Genomic DNA, 27,929 nt, shown 5'->3' with positions numbered 1-27,929 from the left:
GGATCATGAACTGAGCCGAAGGCAGAGGCTTAACCCACTGAGCCACCCAGGCGCGCCCCCCCCCCCCTTTTTTTCAGGTTCATGAAGGGCAACCAAGACAGCAAGATACTCCTGGGACCAGTCATTTTGGTAGAAGCTGAAGGGGTCCAAGCCACGGATGATTCTGGGTGGGTGGCAGGACGTGGCCCATTTTGTCCTGAGGTCCCTGGACTCCCTCCATTGCCTCAGTCTGTCCTGTCCATACTCAGAGTTGGGACCTGGAGGAGATGATATTGTGGAATGAATGAGTAACTGTCCAGTCTGCCAAGCTCTAACTAAGAGGGTGAGGGTGGTTTTAGGCAGTTTGTGCCAGGGTGGAGGAGGGGGCTGGGCCTTGGTCACCTGTGCCACTCAACCTTCCTTTTTTTTCTCTACCAATCATTTGACAAGGAGACTTTCCGGTGTCCCCTGCCCACACCCGCTACGTACCCTGCTTCGCTGCTCACAACTTCCCCACCCGTCCTTCCTCCCTCCCTCGCCCTCCTCTCTGGCCCCATATGGCCTGCCCCCAGGCAGGTGCCGTGTTAACATTTTGTGAGCAGAACAGCCTCAGAGGCCCAAGTGGGACTGGGGGCGGAGAAGGAAATTCTGGGTGGCATCTGCGCTTTACCACGGTCTGCTGGATGGGAGATCGGAAGCTCTGGGTAATTCAGTTCAGGGGGGAGGAGGAAAAAATAAGGTCAGGAAGACCTAGAAAGCCCCTGGGGAAGGCCTTAATCTGCCTATAGGGCAGACAGGACAGTGCCTCTAACCTAGCCTGGGAGCTGTCTTGGGGTGATAGCTGCCTGTATTGAGGTTGGCTGGTTGGTGTTGGAGGGATGAGTGAGCCTGGGGGGCTTCGCCTTGTGGGTGGCCTTAGTTAGAGCTTGGCAGGCTGGACAGTTACTCATTCATTCCACAAACACCCATTTGACACCTACTTGGTGCCAGGCAGTGGAGCCGAGCTGCTAATGGGGGGGAAGACAGGCAATAGACAAGATAAAGAAATGAGATATATGGAATGGCAGATGGTAATAACTATTAAGGAGTATTATAATGAATGGAGTTTATGGGCTGGTTGTTTTAGAAAGTCTCATGGAGAAGGAGACATTTCCTGTTTTTCAGACACCCCAGGAATTTGCTGTCCTCAGGGCCTTTGCATTGCCTGGAATGCCCTTCCTCCAGATAGCCACATATTATTCATGGCCTTCCTCTACCTCTTCAGTCTATTTCTTTCTTCCTTCCTTCCTTCCTTCCTTTGTTTTTAAGATTTTATTTATTTATTTGAGAGAGAAAGAGCATAAAAGAGAGAGAGAGTGAGTGCATGAGCGGGGGTGGGGAGGGGCAGAAGGAGAAGCAGGCTCCCCACTATGAGCCAGTCACACAGCTCGATCCCAGGACCCTGGGATCATTACCTGAGCCGAAGACAGATGCTTGATCAACTGAGCCACCATGGCACCCCCCCGTCTATTTCAACTGTCAGGCTTCTCTAGATCACCTTTTCCTTCTTTTTTAAAAAACCGAGTTGTAAATGACATATGACATTATATTAGTTTCAGGTGCACAACATAATGATTCCACACATGTCTGTATTGCAAATATGCAATTAACAGTAAGTGTCGTTAACATCCACGCAGAGTTACAATGTTTTTTTTTTTTTTTTTTTTCCCCTTGGGATGAGAATTTTTAAGATCTAGTCTCTGAACACAGACTTATTTCAGAGCATGAGTTGGGCATACATCCTGTAATGCATGTCAGGAAATGTTTATAGACACATGCGAAAAGATGGTTCTGGAAGTGTTAACGGTTCAGGGAGAACAGAAGGAGCATCACATTGGCCAATGCATGTACTGACCATTCTGTAATTCATGGAGAGATGTATTTAAGGACACATGGGAAAAGATATGTTTTGTGTGTTTTTTTTTTTTTTTTTCTCACCACTGTATCCACTACGGGCCATTTAATGCATTTTTTTTGTGTTGGTTTTTTTTTTTTTTTTTTTTTTTTTTTGGGAAAAGATGTGTTTTTATGAGTGTTCCCTATTTGGTCAGTTGTGAACCGTGTTAGTGAATGGATGTGTAGGCAATTCTGTAATAAATGTAGAGAACTGTCTAAAGACACATGTAAAAACAGATGTTTCTAAGAGTGTTACTTGAAAACAACAACAAAAGGACTCTTAGCAGTTTTCAAATATACTCGATCACGTGCTTAAACATAAGGACTTAGTGTCCTATATTTCCTCATTAACATGACTTTTGCTGCACCCACATATTTTGATATGGTACGCCTTCACTTTCATTCAATTAAAAACATATGTTTTTTAGAGAGAGAGAGAAAGAGAGAGATTGAGCACATGAGTGGGGGGAAGAGGCAGAGGGTGAAGGAGAGAGACAATCTTAACCAGGCTCCATTGCCCACCACGAAACCTGACACGAGGCTGTATCTCATGACCCTGAGATCATGACCTTACTGAAATCAAGAGTCAGAGGCTCGACTGACTGAGCCAGCCAGGAGCCCCCAATTAAAAATATTTTTAATTTTTGACTTCCTCTTTGATCTGTGGGTGTTATTTAATTTCCAAATACCTGTGGATTTTCCAGATGTCATTCTGTGATTTCTAATTTAATTTGGTTCTAGTCTGAGAACATGCCTAGTAAGATTTCCATTCTGTGATTTTCCTTTTTATTGCAAGGGATTTTTTGTTTTGTTTTGTTTTGTTCAGCACTGTATCCCTGCTACCTAGAACAGAGCTTAACACATAGTAGGTTGTCAATACAATCTGTAGAATGGATGAATGCACAACTGAATCCCCACTCCCCATTGGACATATCAGACGACCTTTGCTCAGAGATCTTGTTCTACTCCCCTGAGGTCACACAGCAAGAATGGGGCAGAGCTGGGGTCCGCCTGGACCCATGACCTTACGTTATATCTAGTTGATGGGACTGGATTGCTCTGCTAGTTCCTGAGTACCTACTATGTGGCAGGTCCTGAAGGATGGCCTTGGCTGTGGTCATTACCCCCTCACAGTGAGACCATCCAGCCATCACTGCACTTCCTTGCCCTGGGCCCGCTCACCTCAAGGGGCGCCCTTGATGGACAGAGATGCTATCAGTCTACTTGGCTGGTATAACCCCACCTCCATCCTCTCCCTCCCCTCTCCCCCCCCCCCCATTCATCTGGAGCCTGATGGTCCTATGTATGTTAGCAGACAGGCTCCTTCTTTCTCAGATATCTCCATTTCTCCATCTGTAGAATGGGAACGGCTGCATCTACGCCTCAGGCAGGCTGGGGAGGTTCTGCACGTGACATCATGCAGGGTTAACAGGGGAAAGCCCAGCCCCTGGGGTGAGCTTTCTGTGCAGAGGGAGGCTGGTCTGTCGCCACCCGCCATCCCCCAACCTCAACAAGGGCTATGTCACTCTCCTTCCTCATGTGCTGGTGAAGACTTCCTGCTCGTGGAGACTGTGGGTTGCTTATATTGATCTGTGAGGCAAGAAATTCTATTTTAAGTTGCTCTTGTTCTGAGCAGCAGAACAACAGAACAGAATATTAGCTCAGCCTAATATTCTAATGTGTATACGGTCTTGATGGTATTTCCATGTTGCTCAGCCCATTATGAATCACTAAAAGTGATTGTGATTTACTTTTAGTGGAAAGCCCCTTGGAGGGGGAATTGGGGTCTCGCCCCTTGCAGTATGGAATAGTTTCCTGTGGTTACCATCACAAATCACCATAAATTTAGTGGTTATACAACAGTAATGGACTCTTTGATAGTTCTTGAGGTCAGAAGTTCAAATTGTTTGATGGGGCTGAAACCAGGCATCAGAAAGGCCACATTCCCTCAGAGGATCTAGTGGGAGAACCTGTTTTCTTGCCTTTTCAAGCTTCTAGAGATGCATTCCTTGGCTTGTGGCCCCTTCCTCCATCTTCAAAGCCACCAGTGTGGTATAAAACTTCAGAGAAAGGAGAGAGAGGCTTGAGACACAGGCACACACAGGGAGAAGCAGGTTGACCACAGAGGCAGACACTGAAAGGATGTGGCTGCTTCCAGGGCTTCTGGTGTTTCCTGGCTGGGGGCCAGGAAATTTGTGTGGGGAATATTTCACAATGTACAAACTGATGATCTGATACACATGTACATTGTGAAACATTCCCCACAATGGGGCTATCAACATATCCATTGCCTGATAGTTCATTTGTTCTTTCTTTTCCCTTTCCTTTCTTTCCTTCCTTCCTTCCTTCCTTCCTTTCTTCCTTCCTTTCTTTCTTTCTCTTTCTTTTTCGTAGAAGATTCAAGATCTACCCTTACAGTGAATTTCGAGTACACAGTACACATTCTTGTACACCAATCCTCCAGAATTTATTCATCTTACAGAACTGAAACTTTATGCCCCTTAACCAACATCTACCCAATTTTCTCTTCCTCAGCCTCTGGCGACCACCTGTCTGCTTCTGTGGGTCCCGCTATGTGGAAGAAGGCAGAAGCAGGCAGACCAGGTGGAGGCTATTATTGTAATCCCAGTGAAAGCTGCTGAAGGTCAGATTGGAGGTGAGCCTGGCTCAGATGTTGGGTATATCATGAAGATAGAATTTCTAACAGATTTGCCAGACTTCCAATATCTAGGCTATCAAACAAATCACCCCAAACTTAGTGGCAAAAAAAAAAAAAAAATCACTTCAGTGTTAGGCCCGTTATTAAACGAAACGAGACTAAGACAAAGTGAAAGTTATTTAAAGCTTTATTTTATGGTATTAGAAGTCAGACTGATTGATCAGGGGAACAAGACTGAAACAAGGTGAAAGTTATGCAAAGCTCTATTTTATGCTAAGCATTAGAAGTCCGACTGACCGGCCAGGGCCGTCTCTGAAAAGAGCGACCACCCCCAGCTCACAGGCTCAAGAATTGACTGACTGACCCGTCAGGGCCGCCTCCGAAGAGGGCGACCCCTCCCCATCTTACAGACTATCTTTTATAGAGCAAAAGTCTGGCCAACACATAGGTGGCCAATGAGATTGTAGTCATGTTAGGTCACACGCAGGTGGCCAATTGAATTACAATTGACCCTATAGTAGCTGTTTGACCTAACCTATTACTCTGGTCAGAACTGGTGCTCAAGGTTGGCGCCCAAATGGCGGGGTTTACGTTCTTTGGTGGTTAGGGAAAAAGTATGTGTGTTTCTTACTGATTGGATGTCTCCACCTGGCCGGACTCGTCCTTGTATTCTGGGCTCTGTTATCAAGAACTGTCCGACCTGGCCTTGTATTCTGGGCTCTGTTATTAGGAACTAGCTGACCATATTTTACTGGTTTTCCTGGGGGGAAAGTAAGTTTCTCTGGGGGGAGGGGGGCAGGGTCAGTTTAAGTTTTACTGCACAAACAACAAAATGGCTTTTAACCAAGATGGAGTTGCTCTGGCTAAATAGGTCCTTACATTCAGTATTCTCACAGTTTCTATAGGAGAGCTGATTTCTGCTCCATAATGTTCTGGGTCCTCAGACGGGAAGAATCAGTGGGCTGGAGGTGACTCTACTGTCCTGAGGCCTGGAAACATCAGGAGGTGCCTTCACTATATGCCTGGCACCTAGGCTGGGATGACTTGAAGTCTGGCCTCAGCCGGGACTGTTGAGTGGGTTCCCTTTATGTGGCTTGGGCTTCCTCACAACATGGTGGCAAGGAGTGTGTGTTCTGACAGCTAGGTGGAGGCTGCATGCCAGCTATCACTTCCACTACATTCTGTTGGTTATAAGAGAATCACTAAAATCATCCCAGATTCAAGGCGGGGAGAACAGGACTCTACTTCTTTTAATTAAAAAAAAATTTTTTTAAAGTAGGTTGTACACCCAACATGGAGCCCAATGTGGGACCTGAACTCAGAACTGTGAGATCACAGACCTAAGCTGAGATCAGGAGTTGGGTGCCCAAGTGACAGTAGTCCCTGGACTCTACTTCTTGACAGAGTGGCAAGGCCACATTGCATAAGAACATGTAGTGCAAAGAGATACTGTTGCAGCCTTCTTCTTCTTTCTTTTAAAAAGATTTTATTTATTTATTTGAGAGAGGACACAGCGAGAGAGGGAACACAAGCAGGTGGAGTAGGAGAGGGAGAAGCAGGCTTCCCGCTGAGCAAGGAGCCTGATGCCGGATTTGATCCCAGGACCCTGATATCATGACCTGAGCCAAAGGCAGAGGCTTAACAACTGAGCCATCCAGGTGCCCCTGCTGCCATCTTCTAAAAATTCAATTTGCCAGAGTCATGGAATGAGAGAAGAGAGGACTGATGCATGATCATAAGGCTGCTGGCCCCAAAGGCTGATGGCGGTCCTCTGGAGAAGCACAGGCAGGCTCCCTCTTGGGAATAGTTCTCCAAATGGCTCCAGCCTGGTTATTCTACCGCCTTCACTTGGCTCACAGGAAACTCCCACATCCGTGCTGAACCCAAAGAAGCAGCCACTCTTCTTGCAGACCTTCCCCCGCAAGTCCATGCTTTTGCTTCTTACTGTTTTAGATATGAGTCAAAACCTCATCCCTTGCTTTACCCATGGGGTGAACAGACTTTTGTCTTTAATTTTCACTTTTTAAATAACTTCCAGTCAATGTCAAGCTCAGGGTGAAATACTTGCCTTTGCAAGTTCTGTGTATATGACAGTGGTGACCAGCCCCCAGTGATCCTTACATCCTGTTGTTAACACCCTTGTGCTGTCTCCCGCCATGACTCTGAGCTGGTCCATGTGAAAAGAATAGTAGAGGATATAGTTTGTGACTTGGGTGGCTAAATCATAAAAGGGCTCAGTGGCGTCCATCTTGGCCTCTGCCACACTGTGGGGGATGCTCAATCAGCCCTCTGGAGAGCACTTCATCTTGGAAGCAGATTCTTCAGCCAGAGCCCAGCCGTCAGAGACCCCAGCTCCAGGGAGCCTCTTGACTGCATATGAGAGGTCCCGAGGCAGAACCACGCAGACAAGCTATTCTTGAACTCCAAGCCACAGAAACTGTGAGATAATACGTGCTTGCTGTCCTTACGCAGTCAGAGAGAACCGAGCCAGCGTCCTCTGACCTCACTGTGGAATGAGGGAGTACTTAGCACCTATCACGTCAACATTTTGTTGCAAATGTCACTTCCAGGAGACCTCTTTGTATCTTCTTTATATCTCTACATTGGCCCCTATCTTATCCCATTACTCCATTTTATTTTTAAATAATGCTTAGTGACTGCTGGAAATAAAATAAAAAACCAAACCGTATTTGTTTATTTCTATGTTTAGGCTAGTTCAGTGTCTGTCTTGTCTTGATGGAAAGTTCTATGAAGGAAGGAGCTTATCCATCTTTTCCACCCATGGCCTGGTGCTCGAATGCAAGGGTTGCTGTCATCGTCACATCTGTGCATGAATCCAAACTGGGAAAAAGGTGTGTGAGTGTGTGTGTGTGTGTGTGTGTGTGTGTGTGGTTTGGGTGGTTCCCCTTAAGGTGGATTTGCATGTACTTGACTTTTGATGGAAAAGAGAACTGAGAGAAGCCCCAGGCACCTGAGCAGGAGGCATAGGAGGCAGAAGCTGTCCAGCCCTGGCTCTGCCTCTAAGGATCCTGTGTTAGCTGCAGCCATGTACATGTATACCAACTCTGGGGACCAGTACCTGCCAGGTATGGCCCTGGCCAGGCTTGAGCTGGGGGTCAGGGATGATTGGGACCCAGATTACAGTATTCCCCACCCTGTGGCTGGAAACGGGGGCCTGAGGGACAGAGGAGGGAATGGGCTGGACTCTCACCTGCTTTTCCTCTGGAAGGGACCAGAGAGAAGGAGGAGGATGATGGTGATGACTATGAGAATATGGCGCCACCCTACAAGGACCTTCCTCCTAAGCCAGGTAAGATGACTTCTCTGAGGCCAGGTGAAGGAATGTTTGTTTCGTAGCCTGGGGAAATCAGGGTCCCCAGGGGATGTTAGCTGGACATTATGGACACACAGTGAGCCTCCTGTGTACCCAGCTTATGCCAGGCACTATGTTGGTGGGAGTATCTGTGTCTTCGGCTGCCCTTGAGGATCTCTCTGTTTGAGGGGAGAGGCAGTTCTGGGCACAGCCTCAGGCGAGCAGGTTTGAGAAGGGAGGGACAAAGAGAATGGGGAAATCTCCAGGGGGAATTGAGTGGTGGGGGGATTGGCCTCAGAGGAGGGGCTATTGGAGTGGGACTTGAGGTATGAGTTGGAGTTTGTTAGGAAGAGATGTCCAGTAGAGAACTGGTGGGTTGTAAAGGTCCTGAGACATGAAACCTGGTGTTTCATAAAACTGTGAGTGGGCCAGTGGCTCCCCAGCATCCTTGCATTCACGTTCTGGGCCCAGATTGACCTAGATCTTAGACTTGGGTGCTTCATACCTGGCCCGGGACTCAACAAGAATCTGATTAAGTGGGTATAAAAATGAAGGCTTTTAAAAAAAAAAAAGTGAAGGCTTTGTGGTTTCCCTGAGCCAAATCCCACTAGGGCCTCTGAGGGCTGACTGTGCTGTGCTGGTGTCCTTGAAGAGGGGCCATTCCATGTGGGGTGGGGTGCTGCATCCTCCACTTCTTAATCCAGAGTCAGACCAACCTGGGAGGTCCCTAGGCACCATGGGGCTCAGACGGAGGGAGGAGGTGAACTCACTTGGCTGTTTGTCTGTCTCCCGGGTCCCACTTGGTACCAGTACAGTTCTTAAACCCACCACCAAGATGACTTCACCATCTGACCATCAGTAGTACTCCTTCCCCAAAGTTAGCCTCCTCCCCATCTCTAATTGCAGCCCAATCTCTACCCCATCTTTATTTCCAAATCCAAAGTCATCACCCTACTCCAGCAGAACTAAAACCTAACTGTAACTTCTTCCCCCTACCTCAGTGCAATGCAACTCCAGTCCCAATCTTTATCTCCATCACATCCTGACTCACAACCCTACTGCCGTGTCCATCACTGTCCTCAACCCATCTTCAACCCCATTCTTATCCCAACCACAGCCTTGACTCCAACACTAGCTCAAACTCACCTGTCTTTAACTTAGGGTAAACAATTGTCCCAGTTTGCCCAGGACTGAGTGATTTCCTGGGATGTGGGACTTCCAGTTTTAAAACTGGGCAAGTCCTGGATGATCCAGGATGGTTGGTCACTCTGTCCCCATCCCTACCCTCAATTCCATTCTTATGCTCAACCCTATCCCTAGCTTTCCATTTCATCCCAGTCCTGGTTCCATCCCTGCCTCTGATCTGTTTCCGACCCTCATACCAGCTCTAATCCTGAACTTCTCTTCTGCAGATTCAATGGCTCCACCCAGGCCTCCCAGGGCAGGTGAGCTGGGGCTGGGGGTACAGGAGACCCAGTGCTGGCTTTGTCCTGCTCTGGGCCTGAGCAACCATTCTTCCCTCTCCCCCCAGGAAATAAAACGGACAACCCCCCACTTCCCTGCAAGTCCCCAAAGATCAAAGGTGAGAATCTAGGGCTGGGGTCTTTTGGCTTACCTGGATGAAGCCCTGGTCTGCATAACCATTGTCTTTCTGACCCGTTCTAGGCCTGGACCTCACCCCTGTCCCCCAAACATCTCCTCAACTGGGTGAGCTGTGGGAAGACCTTTTAAGAAGCCTGAGAGGAGACACCTGGAAGTCTTCCCTCCAGTTCCCCAATTCTGATTAGAGAACAAATCAGATGGGATGAGGGAGGTGTTGATCTTGGAAGACAGAGTCTTTCAGCAGCTTTTTTCCCCCAGCAACTTTGAATCAACCTTTTCCCCCCTTTCTCCCAGGTGTCAATCTGGAGCATCCTCCGTTCCAGCCATCCCTAGCTAGTAAGTCCTCATGCCCTCCCTGTGGATCCCTATCTTCCCTCTCATGGTCGCATGTATGCTTGAGTCAGACCTCTAGCCACAGAGGGAGACCCTGGGGGCAGAGAAATGTGTCCTTTCAGAAGCTCCTCCCCTCTGAGTCTAGACCAGACCCTGAGGGATGCAGGGTGCCTGGCTGATAATTTTTAGGTCCCACCTCCTACTTGCATAAGGTATGGGAAACATTCTCTGCCTCTGATGCGAAGGTCCTAGAATGGGGAGCAGCTTGGGCAGGGGCTGCCGAAGAGTATAAGAAATGCATCATAAATGTTTGAAGCAGTACTGGGTCCAAGTCATGCATGACCTCTGCAAGCCCTCAGGTTACTTATTTGCAAACTGGCAATAATAATTACATCTGTGTCATAAGGGAGAGGATCCAATAAGATAACAAGGATGTGGCAGGTTGCTTGGCACACAGTAAGTTCTCTTTAGTGTTCTAGGTTAGGTTGTAGTTGTGTGAGGTTATGGTGATGGTGCTGGATTTGGAAGTGGAGATAGGAATGGAGATGTGGCTTCATTTGGAGATGGGGAGGGGCTACATTTGGGGAAGGGGTGGCCCCGGAGCACAGTAAGTGCTCTTCTGGGCTTCTTCATGGTTCTTTTCCCCTGACGCTCTCTTGCTGACCCCATCTGGTGATACAGTCATGACCATGGATCTCTGTCTCTCTGCTTTTGGAGAGAGGCTCAAGTGTCTCTTCCTCACTCTCTGAAGCACTAATACTGGTCTCTTTGTCCCCATCCCCGTCCCCCAGTAACTCCAGTGTCCCAGCTCAGTCAGAAGTCCAGGTGTCCTGGATGCTATCAGGAGGAGAGACTGGTGGTGCACCTGTGCCTGCTGGTGGTGGTGTCCCTGGTCCTGGGCTGCACTGGTCTGGCTGTGACTCTGATTAAGTGTGAGTAGGAAGAGGATGGGGCATGGGGAGAAACTGAGCATTGGTCATGGGAGGACTTGAGCTCAAGATGTATTCTTCCTCATAGACCAGGAGTTGGTGGAAGAGCTGAAGATATTAACCTTTCAGCAGATGGCATGGCAAACAAATGGTAAGTGGTTCCAATTGTCCCTTCATCCCACGCATATTGAACACTCAATGTGAGCCCTCAAACCCAACTCCAAGACCACTTCCAATCCCATCTTTGCCAAGACTTGTGTTAGGTTTTGGGGCATAGGTAGGGTAGTGAACACCTCAGGCACACTTCCTGTTCTTGTGGAGTGTGTGTGTGTGTGTGTGTGTGTGTGTGTGTTTGTGCATGTGAGTCTAGACCTCCACCATCCAATATAGTGGCCATTAGTCTTGAGTCACTGGCTATTGAGCTCTTGCAGTGCAGTCATTCTGAACTGAGATGTGCTGTAATTGTGAAATACACACCAATGTCAAAGACTTGCTACAAAAAAATGTAAGATATCTTAACAATATTAATAACAAGAATTTTTTTTTTAAAGCTATTGCTTTTATTTTATTATTATTTTTTGGACCCTTCAACTTTTCATTGCAATGTCCTCAAGAGATTTTACAGGAGAAAACTAATAGGGGGATACTTTTTTTTTTTAATTTTATTTTTTATAAACATATAATATATTTTTATCCCCAGGGGTACAGGTCTGTGAATCGCCAGGTTTACACACTTCACAGCACTCACCATAGCACACACCCTCCCTAATGTCCATAATCCCACCCCCCCAACTCCCCTCCCCCCATTAACCCTCAGTTTGTTTTGTGAGATTAAGAGTCACTTATGGTTTGTCTCCCTCCCAATCCCATCTTATTTCATTTACTCTTCTCCTACCCCCTTAACCCCCCATGTTGCATCTCCTCTCCCTCATATCAGGGAGATCATATAATAGTTGTCTTTCTCTGATTGACTTATTTCGCTAAGCATGATACCCTCTAGTTCCATCCACGTCGTCGCAAATGGCAAGATTTCATTTCTTTTGATGGCTGCATAGTATTCCATTGTGTATATATACCACATCTTCTTTATCCATTCGTCTGTTGATGGACATCTAGGTTCTTTCCATAGTTTGGCTATTTGTAGACATTGCTGCTATAAACATTCGGGTGCACGTGCCCCTTCGGATCACAATAACAAGAATCTTTAATATTGATTACTCATTGAAATTATACTTTGGATATATTGGGATAAGTAAAGAAATAACATTCAAATTAATTTTGCCTGATTCTTTAAAAACATGGCCATTAGAACATTTAAAATTATGTGTGTGGTTTATATTTTATTTCTGTTGGACAGCACAGTCAGGTATTGAGAACCATTTGCCAAATTATCACTCAAATGAGTATAAAATTTGAAATCTCAATGAATTGTCCAAAGGAAAATCATTCTATTAAAAAAATATACTTAGGGATCTTGACCTTATATTTGGGAGGTTCAATAAGGGCTTCTCTAGGGAAAGAGTGCTATGGTTGAGTGAGAGAAGAGAAAAAATTAATCAAGTGAGATGTTGAGGGTTTCAGGTATATGCAAAGGCCCAGTGGTAGGAGGCAACATCATAAGTACAAGGGAGGAGGATGGTGCAGTTGAACAGGTGAGAGGTGATGGTGGCTTGAATGAGAGTTGTGGCCATGAGGATGGAGAGAAGTGGGTGGAGCAGAAAGTTTTAGGAGGTAAAAGCGACTAGACCTGGAGATGGATGGGAATGGCAGTGAGTAAGAGGGAAGGGTGTCAAGCTGGAAGAGGGCATGTTTGTGTGGGAGTAGGGAGAATACACACATTAGTTGTAGCAAAGTCTTCTGGGTTGACACGGCCTTCACCATGTTTGTTGAAGTCTGAAAATTGTTCCATTCTATGTGCATGCTTTCTCTGCACATCTCAGATCAAGCCACTGTTCTGCCCAAAACCTAGTGATGGCTTCTCACTGCCCAGAGTCCAACACGAAACTCTTGGCTTAGCATTCAAGGACCTGGACATTGGACCTCACCCTATTTTGAGCTTTAGCTCCATGAGGTTCACCTTGATCTCTACCACAGCAGCCTTCCCCAACACACTTGCCTCTGTACCTTGGCTTCCAAGGCAGCCCCTGCCTGTGGAGCCTCCCTCTTCCGTTCGCAGATACTGAGTCACCATCTTCCTTCAAAACCCACCTCCTCCAGGAAGTCCACCATCTCCACTCTTCCCCAACTCCCAGAGATCAATGCCTCCTAGGCATTGATCTAGGACCACTCTAGGACCCTGAGCCACTCTAGGACCCTCTCTAGGCACTGCACATGTCATTTTGAGTTCTAGCACCACTTACTAGAAAGAGGGTGCAGTGGGGAGCACCAATCTTGCTTCTGTCTTGGGTGTTTGCAGTCATTGGTAGGTGGGTGGGTAGATGGGGATTTGGGTTTCTAACCTTCCAGCCTATCTTTGCTAACAGTGACTGGCATGGCAGGGATAGCTGGCCTGAAGAAAGACATTGACCACATAAGAACTAACACCAACCAGTCCCTCCGAGAACTTCGGGGGTTATTAGGTGAGTGGGACTTGGGGAACTGCCCTGAGATGGGGGGCATGACAGAGCTGGCACATTGCACAAATCCATGGGGGTGATTCACACTGCAGTCTATCTGAATGGTGCTACCTGGAGTTGAGCAGTACACAGCCTGCACAACTCTATATGGCACACCATGTACATGACCCTGGCTCTGGGGCCATTCTGACAGCATTCTGTTCTGTCTCCAGATTGTACCAGGGTCATCTGCCCGGAGGGTTGGGTCCCTTTTGAAGGAAAGTGTTACTACTTCTCCCCAACCACCAAGTCATGGGATGAAGCACGGAAGTTCTGCCAGGAGAATTATTCTCACTTGGTCATCATCAGTAGCTTTGCTGAACAGGTAATCTATCCATTCCAAGCCCTTGAGAATCAGTGGGATTCACATATCCTTCCCTGGTCTGGATGGAGAGAAATTGGAATTGCTTTTGAGCCACTAAGACTTTTTTTTTAATAACAAGGTTGTGAGGACATGCCCTACTTGAGTTTAAATCCTTTTTGTGTTTCTTATGCTAAGTCTCAGTTTTTTCTCTAACCTGGAGATATAATAATGGCTATCTCTTAGCACTTTCTATTCTCCAGGCTCTATTCCAAACATCTTATATCTTACATTAACATAGTTACAACCCTGTAGGTTAATGTGTGAGTCAGGAGAGGTTATGTTATGCTAAAGTAACAGACAGTCCCCATAGCTCAATGATGAAAATGGAAGAGGCAACTCTGAAAGCTTCCACTTACTTGTACTCACAAAGCAAGTCACATGGGTCCTCCTATGCTTTTAGGTGGTAGGGAAATAGTTCCACCTGTGGAGGAGAATTGGCATTTTGTGAGCAATTGCAATGATTTGAGGCTACCACGGTTAGAGAGCAAAATGCTCTGTACATAGTACATATTATTTATACTTTACAGATGAGGAAACTGAGGCACAGTACATTTAAGAAACTTGCCTGTGGTCACTTACCACTAGCGAGTGTCAGAGCTGGGATTTGAGCCCAGATGTTTGCATGGTTTATCTTTCCCCATCATTTTATTTTATCTGTGTCATTATTTTCAAGTGGATTTCTTGTAGACAGAATATAGTTGGATCTTGTTTTTTAAATTCAGTCTGACAATTTCTAGCTCTTCATTGGTGTTTTTAGACTACTTATATTTGATGTAATTAAATTGATGGCTGAATGGAGTTTGTACTTGCAGAACTTTGTGGCTAAGGCTCATGGCTCTCCACGGGTATACTGGCTGGGGCTGAATGACAGGGACCATGAAGGGGACTGGAAGTGGCTGGATGGGTCACCTGTCACTCTGAGGCAAGTATTGAGGGCTCTTGGGATCTCTACTCCCTGTGGGTCTTTGTGCAGTTAGAGCCAGAAGATTCTCTAGAATCCCAGGCGAGGGTGGATAGAGGAGGCCGAAGGGTGCTTTTTTGCGGATAGGGCTTCTGGTCCTTGTACCTTTTAAATTTTCCTCCATTGCAACATCTCCTCCTTTTGGCACAACTGCTCAAATATATCAGGTCCCCAGGTCAGTGGGTAAGGGGGAAAAAAACAAAGGAAGGGTGGTGACAGGGCAGGAGGAAGAGGAAGTTTCTGATATGCCAAGAGGATGAGCAGGATCTCTGTGTCTGTCTCTGACCCTCTGGACTTAACATACATTAACCCATTTGTTTAATCTTTTTAATAATCCTGAAAGGAAAGTACTGTTATCAACTCCATTTTATTTTATCTTATTTCTTGTCATTTTCCATTTTCTTATCATTATCCATTTTCAGGATGAGGAGACTGAGGCACAGAGAGGTTAACCAACCTACCTCAGGTCAGAGAGCTAGCAGGTGGCAGTGCCAACCAACGTAGCTTTAAAGTCTATATTCTTAGCCATTGTACTTTTTCAAGGAGTGTATATATTTGTATTTTAAGTAAATGTTAATAAACTGCCCCTCATAGTGGTTATACCAATTTATTCTTTCACTGGCTTCACTATGCTTTTCTTCTTCAAGAGTTCGTCAAGCTTTTATAATTTTTGATAGCTTAATTATAGGTGAAAATGGAATCACAATATAGTATTAATTTGCATTTCTCTTATAATGCCTGAGATGGGGTATCTTCTCATACGTTTAATAGCCACAGATATTAACTTTTCTGTGACATGTTTATTCATATCATTGGCATATTTTTATATTGGGAATTTTAAAAAGATTTTATTTATTTATTTGTCAGAGAGAGAGAGAGAGACTGCACACAAGCAAGGGGAGTGGCAGGCAGAGGGAGAAGTGGGCTCCCCACTGAGCAGGGAGCCCGACACAGGACTCAGTCCCAGGACTCTGGGATCATGACTGGAGCCAAAGGCAGACGTTTAACTGACTGAGTCACCTAGGCTTCCCTATATTGGGATTTTTTTCCTTATTGATTTCTAAGGACTCTTTATATATTAGAGATATTAGTGTCCTGATGGGAATCTCATTTTTTATTAAAGATTCCTGGAAGAATGGGGTACCTAGGTGGCACAATTGGTTAAACATCTGACTCTTGGCTTCAGCTCAGGTCATGATCTCAGGGTTGTGAGACTGAACCCCCTGTCTGATTCCACACTCAGTTTGAAATCTGCTTGAGATTGTCTCTCCCTCTTCCTCTGCCTCTCCTGCTCATGCTCTCTCTCTCTCTCCTTCTGAAATAAATAAATAAGTCTTCAAACAAACAAACAAACAAACAGACAAAATTCCTGGAGGAAGGCACAGCTCTGTGAATAGAGAAGGCAAAGTGTGATGCTGTGGGTGCTCAGCTCAGACTCCTGGTATGGGCTGGTGCAGCCCTCCCCCAGCAAGGGGCACTGACTGCTAAAGGCTCAGGGTTATGCTCTCTAGAGAGTTGTCCTCAGGGGAATGGGGGCCTGCTCAGCTAGAAGGTTACTCCACTCCCAGTGGGGTCAGCCCATAGCCAATGAGTGGCTGAGAGAAGCCTGGATCCCTTGTCACACACTGGGATAACTCGGTGGTGCTATTCATATTCCCGAGCTCCCTGTTGGATCAGGCTGGGGTGAGATCAGACTGAACCCACATCCCAGCTCAACACCTCCTCCTCCCTCATCCTGCTTCTCCCAGTCCTCTCCTGAGAGCATCCCTTAATAAATCCCATGCACCTAAATCACCAAATCAGACTCTGCTTTAAGGAAATGTGATCCAAGACACTACAATACCTGGAAGGTTGGGAGGATTGCAGGGGCGAAGGAAGGGTTCTTTGTAAGAAGCAGAAACTGATCAGATGCAGGAAAGGGATTCAGGAGCAGATTAACCCCTGTGAGCAGGAGGTGGGGCTGAGTTAAGGCAGACAAGCTGGGGTGAAGGGGATCATGTGGTAGCTTCAGGTAATTCTGAAAAGCTGAAGAGATGATTAGGACGGAAGAGACGTGAACCATGAAGGCCTTTCCTCCTCTCCCCGCCCCCACCATATTCTTTCTTTAATTAATAGGCTTTGTTTTTTACAGAAGATTTGAGCAGAAGGTACAGAGAAATGTTTCCTATGTTCCTTCTCTCCTGCACACAGTCTCCTCTATTATTAACCCCTTGCATTTTGTGTGGCACATTTGTTACAAGTGATGAACCAATATGGATACATTATTATGAACTAAAGTCCATCATTTACATTAGGGTTTACTCTAAGTGCTGTGCATTTTACTGTTTTTTTCCCCCCTTCATTCTACTGGTTTTGACAAATATGTGACATCATGTATCCACTGTCACAGTATCACATATAATGCTCTGAAAACCCCCCTGAGCTCCACCTATTCATCCCTCCCCATGCCCACTTTTCCTCCCTCCAGCTTTTGGGACCCAGAGGAACCCAACAACCTCTTTGATGAGGACTGTGCCAGCATGAACAAAGGTGGCACCTGGAATGACCTCTCTTGTGACAAGACTACATATTGGATCTGTGAGCGGAAATGTTCCTGTTGAACCTCACAGCTGAGGGTGGGTGTGACTCTTTATCCAGTGCTCCTTGGCTCTTGGGGGTGAGAACCTTCTGCCCTTCCACGGAGGACTGCCTTTCCATGAGCCGACATGGATATAGCTAAGATGGAACCAGGAGCTTGGATATTGCAAGCCCCCTTGGGTGCAAGTGAGAGCATTTCTAGGGTGAGGATTTGAGGGCTTGTTCTTTTTTGTTTCTAATATTTATTTATTTGGGAGAGACAGTGAGCAAGAGAGAGTGCACACAAGCAGCGGCAGAGGCAGAGGGAGAAATAGACTCCCCTGCTGAGCAGGGAGCCCCACACGGGGCTTGATCCCAGGACCCTGGGATCATGACTTGAACTGAAGGCAGACACTTAACTGACTGAACCACCCTGATGCCCAGTGGGCTTCTTCAGGAGGATGGTGTCTTAGTTTGTCAGGCTGCTGCACCAAAAAACTAAACTGGGTGGCTTATAAACACCAGAGATTTATTTATTGAAATTCTGGAAGCTGGGATGTCCAAGATCAAGGTATAGTGTGTAACGAGGGTCCATTTTCTGACTCATAGATGGCCATCCTCTTGCCGTGTTCTCTCATGCTGGAAGAGGTGAGAGCTCTCTAGGGTCCCTGTTATAAGGGCACAAGAATTCTACCCCCATGCCCTAATCACCTCCCAAAGGCCCATCACACTGTGGGTTCAGATTTGGCAAATGAATTGGGTGAGGGCCCATAATGCAGTCTGTAGCAGGTAGTTTACTGGAGAGGGATGAGGTCTTAGAGATTGTCTCCAAGTTCTGGGGTCTGAGGAAACTCACCAAGTCCCTGATCATGGCTCTTAGGAAGCAGTGCTGGCTTGGGGGCTCTGGGTCTGACAATGACTGAGTTGGAGCTGAAAACTCCCTGACTCCTCTGGACCGTGGTGTGCCTGGACAGGGCTCCCAGTAGGAGATCCTGTCTGATGTGGAGCAGCTTCTGGGAAGCAGGTGGGGAAAAATTATTCTTGACAGGCAACTTTCTCAAGGTCTCAGGTGCGGTTTGCCCAACCTATGTGGCAGAATCAGGCCTCTGCCAAGATGTGTCCTATGAAACTTCTAGAAAGGCAGACCAGCTGAAAGGCAGGACTGCACCCAGTGTGTGGTCAGATTCCCAGGACTGCAGCAGAGCTATCTACCCTCCTGTGCCTTTAGGCTGTTTGTCGTTTGTAAAGATCTTTGAGGAAGTAATTCACTTTACTTCTGAGCAGACCTTGCTGGGCTATCAGCTCTTGCAATGTTAGAACTCAAAATGTCAGCTCACAGTGTGGTCCTTGGCCACTGTGTTGGTTTTCTGGGACTTTCATAATAAAGCACCACAGACTGGCTTAAATGAGAGAAATTTATTATCTCACTGTTCTGGAGGCTGATGTCTGAGATCAAGGTGTTGAAGAGCTTGGTTTCTGGTGAGGCATCTCTCCTTGACTTCTAGATGACCCTCTTCTCCCCATTTCTTCACATGGACTTCCCCTTGTCTGTATCTGTGTCCTAATGTCTTCCTTTTATGGAAGGTCATATCAGATTAGGGCCCATTGTAATGGCTTCATTTTCATTAATTACCTCTTCGAAGACCCTACATCAAAACAGTCATATTCTTGATGTACTGGGGTTAGGACTTCAACACATGAATTTTGGGAGAGATGCAGTTCAACCTCTAATACCCACTAGTTGACTGGTGCTCCTCCAGTGATTATGATAATAAGAAGCACCCCCTAGGGGGCTGGTACTATCCTGCAGCTGAACAGAAGTCGACATGGAAATCCCTTTGGACAATCCCAGAGTTGTATCCAAAGGTAGATTGACATTCTCCAAACTGATCAATTTATTGATCAACAACTATCCTTGATGACTAGAAGAATTCTTGCATTGACTGAGAGCAGGTGATCATGGCAAGGAGGTTCTGAGCAGAGGGGTGGTGGGGGGAGGTTAGTGTTCACCTCATTTCCTGTTCCATCTCTACTTGTCTCCTCCCACCTCCACACCTGCCCCAACTCACCAGTACTGAAACTAGCCTCCTCAAGTAGACTACAGACTGCAGAGTGGGTGGGCATCCTGTTCTAAACCCTCTACCCAAGGGGGCTATTGGTCTAAGTGACTGTTTATCTGGGTCAGGGGAAGTTTCTGCATCTCAGAAGAGGAAATTTCATCTTCCCCCAGTGTGTTGAGAAATGGGGAAATGGGGCTGTGGTCACATCTTTGAGTCATGCTGGGGGCGTTCCACAGTGGAGCTGGCTCAAACCTATCTCCCTTCCACATCTCTCATGATTGTCTAATTTTGGGTAGAGAGATATGTGTGAAGGAGGTCCCCTTAACCACTTTGGGTCCAGGAGAGCAAAGGTTGGGCATTCTTGGTAGATAAAAATAACAAAAACCACAGTTTATCAAGCATGTATGGTGCGCTAGATAGACACAACAGCTCCCACTGAATCGTCACAATGACTCTGTGAGGTTGGAACAATTACCAACCCCATTTTATAGCTGGGGAAACTGAGGCTTGCCCATTATCATTTAGTGAATACATTGCAGAGCTGTTATATGGACTCAGTCTGTGCCTACAATACTTGATCTCTTTCTGCACCATCTGCCACCATTCAAGGGACTGTCTGTAAACCTGAATTATTCCTGAGACTCCAATCTTGTAGCTCTTATCTTGGCTGGCACTTATGGGAAGGGACAAGTGTGGTGTGGTGGAACAGACATCCTGGGCTGAGGTAGGAGACTAGGAATGGAGTTCTGGGTCTACTGATAATAATCTGTGTGGCTCTCCTGGGACGATTATGATAATGCAGGTGAGAGAGGAAAGGGACCAGCTAGGAAGAAATTTAATCTATTTGAAGATAAAGCTAATGGGGTTTGTGGATGGATCAGATAACGGGGTGTGAAAGAGAGGAAAAAAGAATTACCCCAGGGGCGCCTGGGTGGCTCAGGGGTTAAAGCCTCTGCCTTTCAGCTCAGGTCATGATCCCAGGGTTCTGGGATGGAGCCCTGCATCAGGCTCTCTGCTTAGCAGGGAGCCTGCTTCCCTTCCCCTCTCTCTGCCTACCTGTGATCTCTGTCTGTCAAATAAATAAAAATGTTAAAAAAAAAAAAAGAGAATTACCCCAAAGTTTTCAACTTAATCAACAGGAAAGATGGAGTTATTATTACCTAGAACTGAAGAAGAAAAAATGCTTATGAACACATTTATTTATTTAATAATTTAAAAAAGATTTTATTTATTTATATGTCAAAGAGAGAGAGAGAGAGAACAAGAGAGCGAACACAAGCAGGGAGAATAGCAGGCAGAGACGGAAGCAGGCTCCCCGCTGAGCAAGGAGCCTGCTGCCCGACTCAATCCCAGAACCCTGGGATCGTGATCTGAGCCAAAGGCAGATGCTTAACGACTGAACCACTCAGGTGTCCCTACTTATTTAAATTTTTTAAAAAAGATTTATTTATTTAGAGAGACAGAGAGAAAGTATACAAGCAAGCAGGGGGACGGGGCGGAGGGAGTGAGAGAGACCTCAAGCTGACTCCCTGTTTAACTTGGAGCCCAACACAGGTCTCAATCCCAGGACCTTGCGTTCCTGACCTGAGCTGAAATGAAGGTTCAGATAGTTAACCTACTGAGTCATCCAGGCACCCCCATACATTTATTTATTTATTAAGTTTTAAAATTTTTAATTTTTTAAAAGATTTTATTTTTATTTATTTGACAGAGAGAGAGATCACAAGTAGGCAGAGAGGCAGGCAGAGAGAGAGGGGGAAGTAGGCTCCCCGCTGAGCAGAGAGCCCGGTTCGGGGCTTGATCCCAGGACCCTGAGATCATGACCTGAGCCGAAGGCAGAGGCCTTAACCCACTGAGCTACCCAGGTGCCCCGATTTTTTTTTTATTTTTAAGTCATCTCTATACCCAGTGTGGGGTTCAAAGCCACAGCTCTGGGATCCGGAGTCACGTGCTCTGCCGACTAAGCCGGCCGGGTGCTCCTGAAGGCGTTTAGACTTAGGTGGTTCGTGAACTCTTGCTGAAGTTCAAGAATGGAATCTTGTGTACAGCAGATGTGGTGGTCATGGCGTACTTAGATCCTTGATCCTCACATTTTCAGCAACTTCTAATGGCCAGCATTTGCCACCAGAGTCCTCCTGGTCTGGCACATGGCAAGTGAGAAGTGCCAGCAGGGAAATGCTTTCTGGAAGAGCTCTCAACCACAGCCTGGACTCTGTGTACACATCCCCCAGCTCCCTCAGATGAGATGAGTGAGGTGTATCCCCTGTGCTTACCCAGAGGCCCCCCCCCCCAGGATTGAACTTTCATTGCCTACTATGGTAGCCTGCTCAATAACAAATCTTTGAACACATCTTATACTGGCTGCCTTTCTTTCCCTGACTCACTTCTTCACCCTCCTGCTGGTGTTTCCTGGGGTTATCTCCAAAATAAACTACTTACACTTGAATCCTTGTCTCAGTGTTTGCTCTTGGGGGAACCCAAATTGAGACACTCTGGAACAGGAGAGGACAGGCTTGTGATGTGGTTCTGGTTTGCCTGGGATGGAGGGGTTCCTGGGACATGGGACTCTCAGTGTTAAAGATGGCAAGTGCTGGGCAGACTGGGATGAGTTGACCACCCTTATAGGATAATGCAATCCCAGGAAAACCAAAAGAAGAGAAAGCTTCCAGAAGAAAAGGGGATCATGCATATGCAGATCAAATCATCATATTGTACAACTTTTATCTGTTAATTAAAATGGGGAGCGAGGAGATTGGGAAGCAAGGAGGTGCCAATAAATCTGGAAAAAAAAACCTAGAAAAAAAAAAACCTGGAAAAAATACTTGATTATAAAATAAAGAGGACAAGTGGAGTCAACTGTGACCCAAATGTCAAGTTAGAAGAGATTGAGAAACCTCCACCCTTAACACTGAGGACGCATTTGGGACGGTGAGCCATTCCTGGGTGTGTTGGAGCCAGAAATGAGACCATAGTAGCTGAGCAGTGAGGGGGTGGGAGGAAGTGGGGACAGCAGAGCATAAACAACTTTTTTAGAATTTTAGAATTTCTCTGTGAAGAGAAAGGGAGAGGGAGAGGGAGAGAGAGAGAAAGAGAAAGGGAGAAAGAGAGGTAATTGCAGCAGGGAGGATTTTTTGGGTAGAAGGAACTAGAATGCCTGCCTCCTACTCTTCCCAACCCCCAATTATTCTCATGTCAGATCTCCTGGGACTCTCAGACAAACTTTTTTTTCCTTCCTAATTTTCATCTTTTGGCATTTTGCTATTTGCTTCGAGAGAAGCAAATGTGGTCTTCTAAGCCACTAATGAGGCTCCTGACAGTGACCACACTCTTCTTTAATTCATCCAGAAAAATTTCCCTTTTAATTATACCATTTTTATTTAGTTCCATAAAGCGTTTTGGTGCTGTACTCAAATCTCCTTATGTTCTTATCTTATTGTGTTCAATTCTTATTGGAATTATTCTTGTTTTAAGTTGTCTACCTACTCCAGCAGCTCTGTTTGATGGGTGTCAGTTACATTGGTCCATCCTTTTCCCACTTGCTAAGACCCTTCAATGTTGTCATTTCTTCTTGGGGCTCAGACCTGGGGGTTGAGAACTCTAAGCAGGGGCGGCTTCCCAAGTGATGGAAGGAGATGGATTCTCCATCTCCTTGGCACCTCCTTGCTCCCTTCTAGATTTGGGAGAAGGATTCCTCTTGCAGACAAGAGGGATCACTCACACATGGGGAGACACACACACACACACACACACACACACACACACACACACACACACGGGATTGCTGCTGGTCTATCCCAGGAGGTCCATGGACCCCTGTGCGCCAGACTCTTCCTGGAATGATTGGTGTCTGATCTTCAGCCTAGAGAACTCTTCAGCTTATCTTGGGACTCTCCACCTGGTGCATGGCGGAGACATTTCCACCCCAGATTTTCCTTTGTGGACCCCCCAGAGATACGACCCTCATTCTTACCCAGCTGTCATTGGTCCCAGAAGACTTTTGCTTCAAAGAAGTAGATATGTTAGTGTAGGGGGTAGAGAGGAATTGAGAAATGTACAAGTGGCCATTTGAGAAACATCTATTGTTTCTCTTTCTTTAGTACAGGAGCCAACAAACTATAGCTTGGTTGGGGGGTGGCATCAAATCCTGAGTGCAGCCTGTTTTTGTATGGCCAGTGAGCTAGAAATGGTTGTTATATTTCTAAGGGGCACTCACACACATATATACTCTGAAAAGTCAAAGATATCTGTTATTTGGCCTTTTGCAGAAAAAGTTCCCTGATCTCTTTTTAGCATATTTAAATACCACTGGGAGGACCAGGAGAGAGGACATCAGAGAAGGGGAAGACTCAAGACAGAGAGAGGAGGTACCAGTGGCGAAATGTCCCCAAACAGGCAGGAGGGGATGAGCAAAGTATAGATGGAAGGATTAACCTTAAACAAGAGGAGAGACTCCTTTGCTGTCATAGAAGAATGGAAGAGAGGAGTATGGGCATTGACGAGGAAAGGAAGCAAGGGTGGGTATGGATGTGGATATTTGTAAAGAATATTAGGAAGCTGAGGTAGTTTCCATCAGCTGGTGTTTATTATCTCTGTGAAGTAAGAGACAAGGTCTTCTGCCTCACGTAAAGGGAAAGGTGATGCGGATTGAGGGAGGAAGTGAAAAACTGTAACCTTCCATGAGGGGAAGTTGACTAGGGATAAGAACAGCAAGTTCCAGGTAGCATGGAAAGTCTTGTTTAGATCAGAAAGCATGTATTTATAATAACTCCAAGATGAGTGAGTCTGGGATCTCACTGCCCTGATGGAGAAGTGGTTAAGAGATGTGGTTTGTTCATAAAGAAGGATGCTTTGGACTGCAAGTACCATTACCTGACCCAAAGGGGCTTAAAAATAAGGACTTATTTGTCTCAGATAGGAGGAGGAAGTCCAAGGTTTGATTCAGCAGCTCAACAATGTCATAAAAGCCCAGATTATTAAAAAAAAAAGCCCAGATTATTTTCATCTTTTCACTCTTCCATCCTCAGTATTTACATGGTACCTTCTCTCCAAGCATATTATTGTGTAACAGCCCCAAACAGGAAGTCATGAGCAGGCTCTACTTGATTTGTTTTTGTTTTTATCAAGGAGAAAAAGTATTTTCCAGTAGGTATTTCTTATATCTCATAATCTAGAGTTGGTCCAAATGCACTCATCCTACAACAATTTCTAGGAAACAGGAATAGAGTCTCTGTGGTTAGTTTGGGCTAGGGTTTCTCGACCTCAGCACTACTGACGTTTAGGGATTGATAATCCTTTGTTGTGTGTGTAGGGGCTGTCTTGTGCCTTGTAGGATGTTTAGCATCATCCCTGGCCTTTACTATATAGATGCTAGTAGCCTTCCCCACCTTTCTCTAGTCGTGACAACAAAAAATGTCTCCAGACATTGTCAGATGTCCCTAGTGGGGGGATCACTTCTAGCTGAGAATAATCGGACTTAACCAATCTCATCTGGCCCCCGTGTCCAAGCATATTGCTGTCCCAAGTCTGCAAACAATGATGGTTCTGTTAATAAGGAGCATATGTTTGGTGGAGACTGCTGAGCAGACAATCTGCAGTCCTGCCATTGTTGGATTGTTTCTGGATTGAGGTGTTTCCAGGTAGTTATGGAATCAGAATGAGGGAGCAAGGTGTTGAAACTATGGGAGAAAATCATTTGACATGGTTGATCATGAGATTTAGCCTGTATAAGAAAGGAGATAAATCTGATGGTTTAGGTGAAACTGATGGTCTGAAGGACTGGATGAGTTTATTTTTTATTTATTATTATTATTTTTTAGATTTTTATTTGTTTATTTCACAGACAGATAACAAGTAGGCAGAGAGGCAGGTAGAGAGAGAGAGAGAGAGAGAGAGAGAGGAGGCGGCAGGCTCCCGGCCAAGCAGAGAGCCCGATGTGGGACTCGATCCCAGGACCCTGGGATCATGACCTGAGCCGAAGGCAGAGGCTTTAATCACTGAGCCACCCAGGCGCCCAGGACTGGATCAGTTTAAAGAGCAAGGTCAGGATGAGTGAGTGTAAGAATGCGAGGAAAGGCGTTGGAAGGGGCCTCCTTGTGTACAAAACATCAAGGGAGTATTTGCCCATCATTTGGGCATCCAGGGATAAGAATTGGCTGAACACATGATAGTGAAGAGAAATCCAATGAAACACACATTAATTGAGAGCCCAACATTTCAGGAAGTAAAGGCTAAACCTTTCCGCTCCAAGGATGACTTCCATAATGATTTCCCTTGACTTCTTCAGCTTTATTCCTCACCATGCCAATCAGATCCTGGGGTGTGACTTTCCACGTGGAATTGAATGTTCTAGTCTGAATATTTTCTCTTCACTTGCTCTGGAAAAACATCCGTCCACAGAAGGTGTTTAGATTAAAGGTAGATGTAAGGATGAAACAAAACAAACCACAACCACCAACAAAAGAGGAAGAATGTTACCGAAGGGGTAGGTTCTTTGCCGACTCAATACCATTCACCAAATAGCCAAACAACAAAAACAGTATTTGATGGCAAGCAGGTGATTTATTCAATGGCCAGAGAACAGCAGGGGGGGAGCTTACGTTCTAAAGGCACCTTTTCCCCAGTTAGGTCATTGTTAGAATTTTATAGGGTTTGGGTAATTAAGAGACTGGTAAGCAAGCTGATCAGGGTGGGGAGCTTCAAGGGAGGGGGAAGAGGTTTCTAGGAATCAGAGTGCCACCTCTGTTCTTCTCTTAAATGAGCACAATGGGGTCTGTCCTGTTGCTGGTGGGTGTGTTTTTTGTTTTTACAATTAGATGGTAATGATCTTGGGGTCATTTGGAGGGTTAACATGGCATCTGAACTGGATCAGACTGGTCAAAAACTGGTCAAAATAAAAAAAAATTATGGCTTGTTCAGAGCTTGTTAGTAAGTCCCTAGTGACAAAAGCTCCATCCAGCATTCAAGGATGACACGATCTAGCATTTTGGAATCCTAGGTCAGGCGTGGACTTCTGCAGCTTATATGGGAGGACTTCTCAAAAATCCCAGATGAAGAATTCTTTTTTTTAAATTTCAGGCACAGTATCCTGCTCTAGAATTTAAGTTGGTTTTTGTCTATGAAGAAAGTCCCGTGAAGGCAGAGACTGTGTTGGTCTTGTTCCTTTTGTAGGTCCGTTGCCTACTACAGTATCTTGATGCATTGTAGGACTCAACAAATATAGTTTTTACCACCCACACGTTACAGCTTGGTTTAAAAGCCCCAAGTCCCACAAGAAAATCAGTACCTCCTACAGCAACTCATGAAGGTAGAAGTTCTTGGCCTGGTTGAGGAATGAGTCATTGTATGCAGACAGTCCAAAGCTATCATTCCCCTCCTACTATTTATGGTTCATTCACAGAACTCCCTGCCCAGTCAAACATGACTTTTTCCACAAACAATATTGCCTGGTTACACAACTGGCCTTTCAAGGTTAGCAAGTTTCCAGGGAACAGAGCTAGAAATTTATACCAAGGGCAAATTTGTTCATAGAGAGTGAAAGGATTTTTTTTAAGCTTTTTAATCATATCCTGTGCCTAGAAAAATAAAAGCTTAAGAAATTCTTTTAATTAAAGTGAGCGTTATATCAAACTAATGAATCATTGAACTGCATCAAAAACTAATGATGTACTACACAGTGGCTAACTGAACATAATAAAAAAATCAGATACAAATATAAAAAAATTAAAGTGAATGTATTTCTTACAGTTAATTAATATATATATTCCCCTTTCAAAGATACAAGCATCTTATTCAACTTCCACAATGTTAAGTAATGATAATAAAAAATCTCCAGTTCCTGAGTGCTGGAAGCTTTGGGAATTATTTTGGATTATCTGAGATGCCTTTCAAAGGTCATAGTCAACAGCCAGCACCTTTTACAATTTTACTCTTATTGGGAATGATTAAACCTTATATTTATAAATTTTTTTTCTGATTGCTTGACATGCCCTAAGCCTTTTATTCCTGGTTCTGTTTTCCTTTTGGTCCTTTTTGAAAGATTTAGAATGAATTCTCCTTTCTGTCCTCCAAATAGGGATAGATAAGTTTTTAGTGACTCAGTATTTCCAGTGCTGAGAATATCACATACTAGCACAAGAAAAGTAGAAGACAATATGTTGGAAATTTCTCAATTTTGTTCATTTTAAAAACAACACATTCTAAGACTCCTTGGCTTGCAGATGTAGTGGGTGTACACATGGGAGTATACAAATGAGACTGGAAAATTTTTATGGATTATGAGTTTTGGAGCCCAACTTGCTCATCTAGGGGCATGCCTTCTTAAAGAAGGATATGTTCTCATTTTTCCAAAAAGATAAATAAAGGACCACTGTAGAGAGGTACAAGGTAGTGCATTGAGCCCAAGTTAAATCAATGGAAGAATGGATGGATACCAGCCATTGAGTTCCACAGAGGTCTTCTTTCTAACAGGACCATTTCCTTTCCCAGGAAGGTTCCATTATTCCATGTACTCCTCCCTTATAATTATGTAAACAGCTGGGGTGGGGTCCCTCTCTTTTCTATGGTATCTACCAACCCCACTGGGCTTATATTCACCTCTCTACGGGATAGCAGGATTTCGGAGGAT

At 45.4% G+C, this 27,929-nt stretch overlaps 2 protein-coding genes across 4 annotated transcripts in view; one reads left to right on the top strand and one right to left on the bottom strand.

Moving 5' to 3' along the window:
• Positions 1 to 7,581: 7,581 nt before the first annotated feature.
• LOC111162457 (C-type lectin domain containing 17A) lies at positions 7,582 to 17,533 on the top strand. 3 transcript variants are annotated; one of them, XM_022526889.1, is made up of 12 exons: positions 7,582 to 7,659; positions 7,803 to 7,883; positions 9,299 to 9,331; positions 9,418 to 9,468; positions 9,552 to 9,593; positions 9,783 to 9,824; positions 10,613 to 10,753; positions 10,839 to 10,901; positions 13,234 to 13,329; positions 13,539 to 13,690; positions 14,542 to 14,651; positions 17,158 to 17,533. In XM_022526889.1, exons 1-12 carry the CDS (start codon positions 7,620 to 7,622, stop codon positions 17,288 to 17,290), a joined length of 984 nt encoding a protein of 327 aa, XP_022382597.1. In that variant the 5' UTR covers positions 7,582 to 7,619; the 3' UTR covers positions 17,291 to 17,533. The 3 variants fall into 3 exon arrangements, with proteins under 3 accessions (XP_022382597.1, XP_022382598.1, XP_022382596.1); XM_022526890.1 differs by lacking the exon at positions 9,299 to 9,331; XM_022526888.1 differs by lacking the exons at positions 7,582 to 7,659; positions 7,803 to 7,883 and having other exon boundaries at positions 8,885 to 9,331.
• A 7,768-nt stretch (positions 17,534 to 25,301) lies between these two features.
• LOC111162478 (adhesion G protein-coupled receptor E3) overlaps positions 25,302 to 27,929 on the bottom strand; it is a 46,970-nt gene continuing 44,342 nt past the window's right edge. The window contains 1 exon segment of the mRNA XM_022526927.1: positions 25,302 to 25,695. Coding sequence (XP_022382635.1) covers positions 25,652 to 25,695 — 44 coding nt within the window. The 3' untranslated portion in view covers positions 25,302 to 25,651.

Source organism: Enhydra lutris, unplaced genomic scaffold (assembly GCF_002288905.1).
Source record: "Enhydra lutris kenyoni isolate GAN:26980312 unplaced genomic scaffold, ASM228890v2 scaffoldscaffold92, whole genome shotgun sequence".
Taxonomy (NCBI): Eukaryota; Metazoa; Chordata; class Mammalia; order Carnivora; family Mustelidae; genus Enhydra; species Enhydra lutris.
The sequence above is the reverse complement of the archived record's forward strand: the minus strand, read 5'-3'. Positions and strand labels throughout refer to the sequence as shown.

Bases quoted from the DNA above. Each gene is read 5' to 3' on its own strand.
- LOC111162457 (XM_022526888.1), top strand. From the start codon at position 9,142: ATGGTTGGTCACTCTGTCCCCATCCCTACCCTCAATTCCATTCTTATG. The intron at 13,691-14,541 runs GTAATCTATCCA...TTGTACTTGCAG, and splicing joins TCAGTAGCTTTGCTGAACAG to AACTTTGTGGCTAAGGCTCA. The intron at 14,652-17,157 runs GCAAGTATTGAG...TCCTCCCTCCAG, and splicing joins GGGTCACCTGTCACTCTGAG to CTTTTGGGACCCAGAGGAAC.